At 39.7% G+C, this 12,058-nt stretch overlaps 2 protein-coding genes across 2 annotated transcripts in view; both read right to left on the bottom strand.

The window, feature by feature from the left end:
• The window catches only part of LOC138947983 (uncharacterized), a 627,639-nt gene that overhangs the window by 271,626 nt on the left and 343,955 nt on the right, over positions 1–12,058 (bottom strand). The gene's annotated exons all lie outside the window — the stretch shown is intronic.
• On the bottom strand, positions 3,991–9,189 carry LOC138949065 (uncharacterized). The gene is made up of 5 exons (XM_070320791.1): positions 8,424–9,189; positions 7,877–8,040; positions 6,872–7,378; positions 5,202–5,560; positions 3,991–4,731 (listed from the first exon to the last, which is right to left on the bottom strand). The coding sequence occupies exons 1-5, from the start codon at positions 9,156–9,158 to the stop codon at positions 4,265–4,267; spliced, it is 2,232 nt and encodes a 743-aa protein (XP_070176892.1). The 5' UTR covers positions 9,159–9,189; the 3' UTR covers positions 3,991–4,264.

Here is a 12,058-nt window from a genome sequence, read left to right as displayed (position 1 = left end):
GGGCCCGGGTAAGCTGAGGTGGAACCAAAATAGCTGAGGTGGAACCAAAATCGGTTCCGCGCTGCGCGCTGAGAGCACGTGTTGAAATATCTCATCGACCAGGTTGTGTCCAGGGTGTACCTGAATATGATCACCAAATTTGAAACAGATCCATCGAGAACCTTGGCCGCGCATCGCGCACAGACACACAGACACACAGACACACAGACACACAGACACTAGTCGTATATATATATAGATAGATAGCATGCCTGCAATTTTCGTAAGTCGTGAAGTGGTTACTTACTACCCTAACAATCAAAATGTCATTGCTGTAACTTAATTTTTACGGCCCACTTGCATGTCATTACACGTGGTGCTGTCAGAACGAGGAATCAAACAAACAACTTGATAATAAAAGAACAACGCACATCAAAACAACAATATCAGCAACACCAGCAACATCGATGCAACACAAATGTTAATTACATTTGCCTCATTCAAATACTCCCCCCCCCCCCCCAAAAAAAAAAAAAATCAAATAAATAAATAAAGTGGAAGAAAATGTGTGCATTTTGTTTGTTTGTTTGTTTGTTTGTTTGTTTGCTTAACGCCCAGCCGACCACGAAGGGCCATATCAGGGCGGTGCTGCTTTGACATATAACGTGTGCCACACACAAGACAGAAGTCGCAGCACAGGCTTCATGTCTCACCCAGTCACATTATTCTGACACCGGACCAACCAGTCCTAGCACTAACACCATAATGCCAGACGCCAGGCGGAGCAGCCACTAGATTGCCAATTTTAAAGTCTTAGGTATGACCCGGCCGGGGTTCGAACCCACGACCTCCCGATCACGGGGCGGACGCCTTACCACTAGGCCAACCGTGCCGGTTTAATGTGTGCATTGACTACATAACTTAAACTATCATTCTAGAAAGTGCTCAACCCCCTATCTTGTTTTGAAATGCAACATAATTGTTGAAAACTGATTTGCATAGAGTCCACCTTTTGTCTTAGAATACCTAAACGAAGCATCAATTTAAAACAGAAAAACGTAAACATAAACAATCAATACATAGAGTAACACAGAAAAAAAACCAAGAGCAAAACTCATAATATGTGCCAAACAAAAACAAAACCAAACAAACAAACAGAGCAGCAAACACATTTTCTAGAACCACTTCACTTCACATGCCAAATTACAGTACAATAATAAGATATGACATGAAAACGTAGGTATTACCTAGGTACACAAAGCAACTTATCAAGGAATGCAAACATCAATGGACATTAATTCATGTTTCAATTGAAGCATTACTACTTATCACAATGAAACTATTTCAGTGCAGATATAAAAGACAGAATGATAGAAAACCGAACAAGGCTTGACCCCACCCACCTTACACCTACCCCCCACTCCCACCCCTCCTACACTTTTAGTATGGTTGACTATCTTGTTATCACAAACGCAAATAAGAAATGATGTTTAGTTTTTAAAACGGCAAGCGTCTACCTACGAAGAAATACAACCCCCCCCCCCCCACACACACACACAAAACAATACTACGTACACAACCAGGACAAAACTACACTACAACTTGTCGGAATGGAAACAATTAACACACAAACACTGTAAAACAATATTGCAATAAGAAATGTAAAGATTTTGCAAGAACAAAGCAACATTACAAACATGTGAAAAATGTTGACCAAAACATCCCATCATACTGCAAAAACGCAGTAATAACCAACGAAACAAGAGTACTGCAAACAAAGGCCAAAAAAGCAATGTCACTTTTGTGTAAGCTAAAATAATGGATTTTTAGATAAAGCATTCCGATGCACACAAATCACACAGATGAACGGATTTCGAATCGAAAGGACATAACCCATAGACGATGCAATCTGAAAGTTACATAATCGAAAGTATGCACACACACACAATACAGCACTATATTCAATGTACACGTTGTAATAACCGAGACATTTAGATATGTTTTGTTTTCATTTGTCAGTATTGCCTTGCAAAGCAAGATACACACAAACAATACCGAGGATCGTTTGTGTTTCAGTCTGCATTGCTCCACGTAAAAACATCTACCACCTTGTATAATATCAGAAAAACAGGAGCAGCAGGATGTTAAACATACCTCTAGGTCTACCCACAAAAAGAATCATAAGAAAACATAACAGTAAACATTACAAAAGAAAGAAAAAAAACCTGGATAGGGTTTCCAATATACTAAAAACAACTGGATAGGGTTTCCAATATAGTAACTTGCTCTAAGCCATGATGGTTCACTGCTCTCCGTGTGTTACATAAGTTATGCGAGAAAACACACAGAGAATAAGAAAACCTCTCTCAGCATGTCTCTACATACACATATAATTGCATACACACGGTATTAAATAAAGTAACCAGCCCCCCAATTTCTCTGTAATAAAAAGGGATTATGTTCCACTGCTTACTTTAGAGAGACATGAACGATGCAAGCTAGAAACAGCAATAACAACTACACACAGTTGAACAAATTAAACAAATGATCATTAATGTCCAGTTCTTCAGTAAAGTGAATTCATCATTAATACAGCTACACAATCAAATAAAAGAACAAGAGCAAGAGCTGCTTTACCACCTGATCAGGCTACCTGCTACAGTAACAACAGCAGGTATAGTAGATGAACTCCTGAGTTTTCGGGGTTCAAAATTTAAGTTTATCTTTCATTCCGACAAGCAATGTTGCCCGACAGGTAAGCCAACACAAATACGTACATAAACACAGTGAGAGACAATCATTGAAGAATTATCAACTCTAATTCACAATACGTCTAGTGGGTTTTAAGAAAATAAATATAAGCAGAAAACATTTTGGGTTCATTATTTAATTCTCAGTGATCCAGCAAAGTGTGTTTGTCAGCTGAGCACAAAACAACGAAGGAAAATTGATCATTTCATTGCTCATATCTATTTATATTTCTAAGGTATTTGAACCAAACTATAAATAACAAAAATAACCTTTTTGTTGCAGGAATACTGTTTGGCTAATGTCCAGTTTAATACAATGTAACATATGGTGTTTCTCTCAAGACCAACTATCAGCTTAGACAACAGCAATGACAGTATTAGAGAATATCTGCACTGAAACGTGTCACCAAGTTCAGTACACAAAATTCCAAGACTGTAAGCCAAACCGAGGTCATTGAGTGGAAACAGACACATGTAATACAGTATATTGTGGTGGATACCTAAGAAATTAAACCGTGTAACCCTTTAAAAGTCTACTGTCTGCACGCATACTATTTTAACAGTAAGCTTTAATGGCTTAGGTTTCCTACCAAAACAATCGCATCTTTAAAGATACATGGAACTCCCTGCCGCTTGAGCTTCGCCAGAGCCCCTCTAGCTCTCTTGACGCGTTCAAGAGTAGGTTAAAGACTCAGTTCTTCCCGTAGCTGGCTGCGACTTTCATGTTCGACAGTGATGTGTTGTGCCCCAAAAGACATTCTTGTGTTGTGCTCTGTGAGAGGTGTTTTCTTTGTGTTTGATATTATTTTGTTTGGACCTAGCTATTGATGTGTACATTGTTGTTAAACAGTTGTTTGTTGTATGTTTATCAGGGTTTGCTAGTGTGTGATAGGGTTTGTGTCCGTCTGTAGATGTTAGTTTCTTTGTTAGTCCTGTGTTGACAACTCTTCGACAAGCGCTTAGAACTGTACCCACGGAATACGCGCTATATAAGCTTCATATTGATTGATTCATATTGATTGATTGATGTACATCCTTCTGCTTTATACTCGCATAAGGATTCATTCTCCTGAACTTTTCCAGCCTTTGGTATATCAATAAGACAATTTTCATCAAGTGGATTGCAAATCCTGGACAAACTTCCATCACCACAAATTGTATTTAAAAGATGACTGTACAAACAATACCAGTAAACTCTGCTGGATAAACAAGTGTATTCAAAAGTGCATGGAGGAGAAGAAGAAGAAGAAGAAGAAGAAGAAGAAGAAGAAGAAGAAGAAAAAACCCACAAAACAACAAGAACAACAACAACAACAACAACAACAACAATAACAACACCAACAACAAAACAACAGAAAAAATGTTTCAAAAACTCTGAACATGTAAACGAAGCACACAGTTAAGCACATACAAAATCCCACAGTTAAAAGAGAGCAACACCGACGCAAATAAAGTGAAATTACTTCACTCTGTCCATGCAAAAGAGTAGCAAAGTCTTGAGCCTTAATTTCATGCACTTGCAAACACTTTTTGTTTTAGAAGTCCATTTGTTCAACTTTGGTGCTCCCTCCTCCAGCATTCTCATTACCTCCATCACCAACAGGTTTTGCAAGTTGCGATCTGGTCACCGGGTGTCGTCGCTGCCTCAACCACACGAGCTGGGACGTGCATCGTGACATCGCCCATAACTTACCCCAGTCTTCTGCTTCGTGTGACTGACCCTTATGCTGAACAAAGATCACGATTTTTCTTTCCAAGCCATTGATGATGATACTGTCTGCAGCTACGACTTCGTCAGGTCCTGTCATGGTTGCTACGTCTTTGATGCCTTCGTCATCATTTGAGGCAAGCACTGTGACAGGAATTCCTTCATCCCTCAAAGCTTGAACAAGGCCACTGGTTGGTTTTGTGACGTCTTTCTTCTCGTCGTGGAAGAGCGTACCGTAGGTCACGATGAGAACGTCGCAAAACCGTGGGGGTGTGGGACAGTCTGCACCTCTGGCTGTAAGTTATAATGTGTGGACAGAATTGTAACACCCAGTCGAATTCTTGCATCACAGCTTCGAAATAAAAAAGAAAAATTACACTATGCTCCTTATCAATGGACACATTACTGGTTATTTGTTCTCTTTTTTTGTGATAATTGTAAAACGAACACAAACATGACATCGTAAGTATCAAAATTGGAATTTACTCAGATCTTTATTTTTCTTTCAACCAAAATCAACTGGCAAAACAAAACAGGAGAGAAAAACCTGCCAGGGCAGAACTGAAATCGTAGCAGAGATCCTTCGACCTTTTTCTCATCTAAAGTCCAGAACGTTTTCCAACCGATTCCCAACCACTTTGCCTATGTGCCCCTGCTCTCAACTGATCCGTATATGGTTTGCGAACGTGAAAAACCTCTTTCTATTGCATACATATTCTCATCTCCGTTTTTGAAACTTGATGTACCACTTAAGTGACACTTACCTCGTTCGCCAACGTTTAGCCTGCGCAGTAGCCTTGCAATTGCTCTTCCGCATTCTTCACAATCAGGTGTGTCAATACCGGCAGCGTGGTTGGGTTCTTCATGAAATATGTCTATGGGACGAAAACCATCAGAAGGCGCAGGGGCAGGAGCATCTGTGTAGTCGTACACGTGTCCTCCCCGAAAACCGCGGTGCTCTTGAACCAAACGAGTGATTATAGGTGGTGTTCTCAGCGCTTCGGTTAGCCTCACCTCTGTGAGACATGCGGGTCGACAATGGTTGTACAAAGAGGCTGCCCAGAGGTGTAGATTGTCCACGTAGTTACTCAGGTCGTCGCAAAAGCGATGGAAAGGGTCCGGCCTGAAAAAAAAGAAAAAAAACACGCTAGAATATTGTGGAAGTTACCCAGACAACCATTACCTCTTGACTTGACTTATTCCTGTAGACTCCCTGTGGAGCATAGGGCCGCAACCATTACCTCAGTGAAGCTCTTTTAAATCTCTTATAATGGTTATCTATATCGGGTAATATGGGATTCCAAATCTACAGCTAAAGATAGTATTACAGCTTTGGAATAGCCACATTCAAACAGGGAGTAAATTTTAACCCAAAATAATAATCGAGAGAGTATGACCTTTATTGTTTTTGTTTTTTTTAACTTACCATGTCTTGCAAATGGTCATCACAGGAAATAACAATGAGTCACTAAGGTCACACTTATCTCTTATGCGTAAAGAAAGTACAAACCCCTGACATCAGAAATATCTTCCTCCCCACGTAATGTCCCATGCAGCCTTTACACATCATGAATTATCAGATTTTTTTTCTTTTTTCTTTTTTGTTTCTTTCTGGGAATCAGCTTTTTTTAATGAGATATTAGGGCTTACAAACGGAGATGCCTTATTTTACGATCTTATAATATCAATAACAGCTCATTCATTATGTATCTATGTTATATAGAATATAAAACAGTCAATCAGTTTATTAAATAAATTTTTTTAGAATTAAAACAAAATTAATTGCCTATTTTATCCACACACACAAAATTCGTACATATTCATTTTTACCTTAGCAGCTATTTATAATGCCCTCATTAAAACAAAATTTAATTTTTTTCCCTTACATTCTTCTTTTCCATTACATTTATATAATTGTAAAACAAATGGTCACACTTTTTTTTTTTATTAAAATAAACAAAATCAAAGTAGATTAAAAAAAATATATAACAAACTGAAATTACTTCGAAATAAATATCAATTTATTTATCTTATAACTTCCAATTTCAATTTTTTATTTATTTTTTTACTTTTTTACTTTTTTAATTTTTTTTTTAATCATTTTTTAAAATTATTATTATCTATAATAATAATAATAGTATTAACAATAATAAATTATCAGATGATTGATTTGTGTGCAGAATGTACTTTTGTGAATGCATGAAGTAAATAGCTTGCTTCTGCGCCAGTCTGCGAGATTACTCCCGTTTAACATTCCTGCTCAGCAAAGTCGGAAAGCAGTAAACCTGTATATGTGTTGTGCACTCTTATCTAGTTATTCATACATACAAACAGTGAATAGATACATGGTGAATATTATGATCGTTTTCATAAAGGGAGGTACCGGTGTCCTTACTTTATATTTCATTAAGTTATTCCCTGTTCATGTACTCACGTTGAAAAGCAGTCCCAAGCTTCATCCACGATGACAAAGAGCTCTTTACAGTGTGATGTCCCCTGACGAGCTTCTTTTGTGAGACACGAAAAAGCTCGCGCACGATCAATCGGGAAGTTAAAGACGTGCAAGTGAACCAGATGACTGGATTTAGGTTCTGACTGCTTCAGTTGACTGGCAATCATGTAGGATGCCGCTCGATTTTCCTTGCGTGAACTCACGACATGGACTGGTTTGAACTGACGTAACCATTCCTGCCCTTTCAAAACAAGAACCAGCGACTTGCCCGTGCCTGGAGGACCTGTCAGAAATACCCGAGCATAAGCCTTGTTCATGTTATTTAACGTTTCCATTTGGCTCGGATGTAGAACGATCTCGACTGGTGTGAACCTGTTCCCTGTTTCTGAAACTCCTTCACCCTGTGTGCGGACATCTGAGTGATGAACTGTCGCCAGGCGGGGCGCTGACGGGCAAAATACTTTGACAGTGGTCGCAGGACCTGCGAATCTGTAACAACAAATGGAATATATGAGAAACAGAAAACAGATACATGTAATAGACTTTATCAGTGAGCCAGAAGGCAACAACACTCACAACAACAGCACCACCACCACAACCAACAAACACAACAATGGAATACACACTTCCAGTCACAATACACAGTCGGTTTTGGTTTTATCATTGAGACTATGTTTTATGTATGGTCGTCCTGTAAATATGCGCACACGCAACACAATACACAATATGCTTGTCTGTCTGTTTGTTTGTCTGTTTCTCTCCTCTCTCTAGTTCTCTCTTTCTCCATCTCTCTCTTTCTCTCGCACATGTATGCATGCCTCCCCCCCACACACACACGCGCACACACACGCTCGCACACACACACATATACACACAAATACACACTCACACACACTCACACATACACACACAAACACACACACACACACACACACACTCACACACACACACACACACACACACACACACACACACACACACACACACCGTGAGAGAAGGTCCAGGTAAGCATCGTTAGTCATAGCCGGGTCTGCGCCTGCATCCGTCATTCGACATTGCCACCAATTAGTCGGGTTGCTGGCATCATCAGACGTCAGACAGAAGGGAACGGGGTCCTCACCAGGATTTAATCCAAGACAAGTGCATAAACTCTGAAAAGGTCAAGCAAAACTGTTTTGATTATTCAAAACACTTCATAATGTGGTTATATATGGTCATGATTAGGTTTGATGACAATATGTTATGCTTGCTTGTGTTCGTTGAAGAAAAACAACAACAATTTGTTCGATATACTCTGGCTTTTACATTCGTTTTCGTGGGTGCTTGAAGCATTACTGTATCTCACACTTCTTTGAGGACATTCCCTCTCTCTCTCTCTTAAAGTAATATGCAAACTAAAATCAGAGAGGGTATTTACAAGTTGTTTGTTGCTGTAGGTTTTTTTTCTCAATAAAATATGTTATCTTCTGCTCATGTACTAATGTGCCCTCAACCCCCTCCCCCGGTGTGAGGAATAACAACAAATCAGACCTACCTCTCTTAGCAACCCGTTTTGGAGCAACACTCGCTCAAGATCAGCTCTGCCTAAGTTTGGAAGCATTACAGTTTTCAATATTCTGAATTGGCCCTGCAAATCCGAGAGTAGGTGTTTTATCATAGCATCTGCTTTCGTTAGTTGCTTGATGGAATGCTCTACTTTATCAGACAGCGTTTTGCAATGGGCCTGTGTTAGAGGCGAAGCAAATAGGTCTCCTATGGCTTTGATTTCCCCGACAAGTATCCCATGCTTCTTGTGGATGATAAGGATATCAAAGTCGCCTTGATCCATTTTATCCACCTTAAGTTGAATTGTTTTGGGCAGTGCTGCCACAGCTGCAGCGTAGGTCGGCTTATTAAGGTAGTGACCAAACTTTAGCTGAGACAAAACAAACATGCCCTCTGTGTCCCCTTTCTTCTTCTCGGACAAATGGAGGAGACAGTCTAAGACCTTCTGTTGACTCTGGTCATCACGAATGTCGCTTTCGGTCAAAACTGAGCCAGCACCTCTGGGTCTATTCTGGAGAGGTCTTCTTGTCACACTGACTTGCTGTCCAGATGACAGCTGCTCTTCCGTATGTTCCGTCCTTCGCATGAGGACTGGGGGCATGAAATAAGCCTCCGTATATAGACCTGGGAACCACTCTTGTATGCGCTCTCGCCAAAAAGTCATTGCGGAATGCACTGGATCTTCAGCCATTTCTACATCGGGTGGGGTTTCAGCCGCAGCCATGTTTAAAGGAGATACCACTTTTCAGGAGCGGGGCTTTCTGAAACAGACAAAGTATAACGATTACAGATATGGTGATTGCTTTAAAGGTTGATTCGAACTGTTGGTTACGTATAGAAAGTATGTCTATTATTAATCTTGAACGTGTGTTTTGGCAAATGTACCTTTATTCCAGAGACTGCCACGCAGCCCGATTGACAGTGATCTTCAACCCCAAACGTTGGAATGGTAGCCAAGCAAAACTAATGGCTCTTTCAGTATAGTAGGTTTCAATGCGTACATAAATTATTAAAGCCACCCTCCGCCTTCCGTAAACCATCAGTTTCTGGCCTCGGACACTGTCTGGCTTTCACACACAGTACAAACACTCTTTCGCTTTATTACTTACTGCTAGAGTAAGTAACACCCTAGGTGCCTTCCATAAAGAGCGAGCATTTTTTCAAACAGGGGAAAGACGGATTTCTACCCATAACAATCGGAAGCCTCGTGAAAAGCGGTACAATATTGTTTTGCCAAACTTAGTTATGATAACGTTTGCTTAATCGACGCCACAAAATAAATAGCAAGAAGGCAACAACACAGATTTTACTTGCTCAGAAACGAGACGGCAAATAATCAGAATTAGGTTCACAATGACCTGCTTATACCCAGCAGATAATTAGCCTGCATGTTTACCGTTACAAGTTCTCGTTAAATTAGGTTTGTTTTGTTTGGCTGAGTCGGTTGTTGTGTTACAATGTGCTCGAAACCCCAACCAGCCCAGAAGGCACAGCGCCCTGATTACAACAGCACCGACAAGTACCTCCCGATTCTGCCATTGATCAAGACCCTGACACAGACAAAACGTTTTGTGACACCAGGGTCACAGAGTCAAAGGACGACGAGTTCTTACAGTATTGGCCAGATCTCAGCAATACAGTTTCGCATTATTTGTCCTCACGCAAACCAGAGGAAGGAGATGCTATTTTAGAGTGTGCGGTTAGACCTGTTGTGAGAAAAGTTGTCCTTGATCATCGCTTTGGACACCATGCAATGTCTGTATGCATTGACTGACGGGATTGTCTTTTAGTATGGACTGAGAGAAGGTGTTGTGGAACCCCTTTCACAAAACTTCAAGCCAACGCCATTTTAAAACATCAGTAAATAATTTACAGGAAGGCAATGACATTTGTTATAGCGAGAAATATGTATGTTGCAGTTGTTGCAATTCTTTTGCCTCCTGGTATCATTTTTTTTGCACACCAGAAGTAACAAAACAGCTTAAATCTACCACCATAATAACTGTTGTTTAATAAAGTTGCATTTGCTTAACCCGCAAAGCGGTGCAGGCAGAGTATGCCAAGCAGCCGTTCAGCCAGGGTCAGATCCTGTCATATTTAATTTTGCAGTCTAGTCATACCGGTAACGTGGAAACCGGTGCACAGCCCAGCGAGGTACATCAAGTCATATTGCCTTCACGCACACAAGAGAAGAACACAGGTTTACTACATTGTCAAATCTGTTGTTTGTGTGTACATCATCGTTCAACATTCACTGTAAACACTTAGTGTTATGCTCTTTGTTTTGCATTAATGGCGCATCCAGATTTGGTTTTGGGCATCGACAGATAGAAAACAAAATGTTCAATGAGGGACTGATGAAGGATAGACTGACGTAGCTTGCAACTTACCAAGATAGCTGAGTGAGTGCAACCTGATTTAAATATCGTAGCCACGCCTCGTCCTGTCGCTCTGCATTACTGTGCCAAAAGTCAGTCTGTCGTACGGGCTTACACAGGCGAGTATTACCAGCTTCTCAAAGTCGTCAAGACAAAGAATGTTAGTTAAATGTGTGTGTGTGTGTTTGTGTGTGTGTGTGTGTGTGTGTGTGCGTGCGTGCGTGCGTGCGTGCGTGTGTGTGTGTGTGTGTGTGTGTGTGAGGAAAAATACCTGTAGTACCCAATATTGACGGACTGTGTGATGATATCTTCTGCTATGGTCTGTTGAGACAGTGATATCAAAATCGAGACCGGAGGTCGAGATTTTGATATCACTGTCGAAACAGACCAATAGCAGAAGATATCATCACACAGTCAGTCAATGTTAGATATATTGCTAAATCTTTGTACATTTTGTATTTACTGTAAAGAAATTACAAAAGTATTTGTCTCAGTTTTGGCTGTTTCATATCCCTCCCTCTGATTATTATTTCTTTTTGTTCACTCTTTTCTCGTACTTTTCAGTATTTCAAAATGTCTTTTCTTTCAAAAAGTCTTTAGTCCCTTGCTCAACTAAATTCTTGGATCATTACATTTTCATATATATTTGTTTGTTTTTAAATTTAGGTGTTTTTGTTTTTGAAGTGGGGAAGCAATAAAGAGGTCGTCGATATCAAAACTGATATCGACGGAAATGTCGTCGATATCACTTTTGCACTGAGCTCAGTTTTGCCCAATTGACCAATGGAAATCCACGTAACATATGAAATAGCAATATTGTTCTTTTGACAGCTCATGTTCTTATTGCTAAAGGAAATTGTAGAATACACCATACAAAAATAAAGAGGTTATCTACAAATGTCAGTTTAAATGGACTATGGTCATATTTTTCTTTTGCCTTTATCTAAACCACGATTTCCCTAAAAGTTGTCTCCTTTTGAATACTTTAAACGAAAGACATTGAACACATGAAGCTGCGGATGTTTAAGTTAAGGTACAAGAAGTGGTGCAATATATTATAAACTTATTTAACTTATTCAAAACACTTATTTGTTTATTTATTCATTTATTTATTTATTTAGATAAATCTAAAATATATTTCTCCATTTATTTACGAAGTTTTGTTTGCAAAGGTGTCCCATTCAGTATATATATAATGAAGCAAACGATTTGAGTTACAGCAGAATGTGGTGTTACTGTATCTTGA

The sequence above is a fragment of the Littorina saxatilis genome, linkage group LG15, assembly GCF_037325665.1.
Source record: "Littorina saxatilis isolate snail1 linkage group LG15, US_GU_Lsax_2.0, whole genome shotgun sequence".
NCBI classification, from domain to species: Eukaryota; Metazoa; Mollusca; class Gastropoda; order Littorinimorpha; family Littorinidae; genus Littorina; species Littorina saxatilis.
Note: the sequence above shows the minus strand (reverse complement) of the source record. Positions and strands in the feature narration are given on the sequence as shown.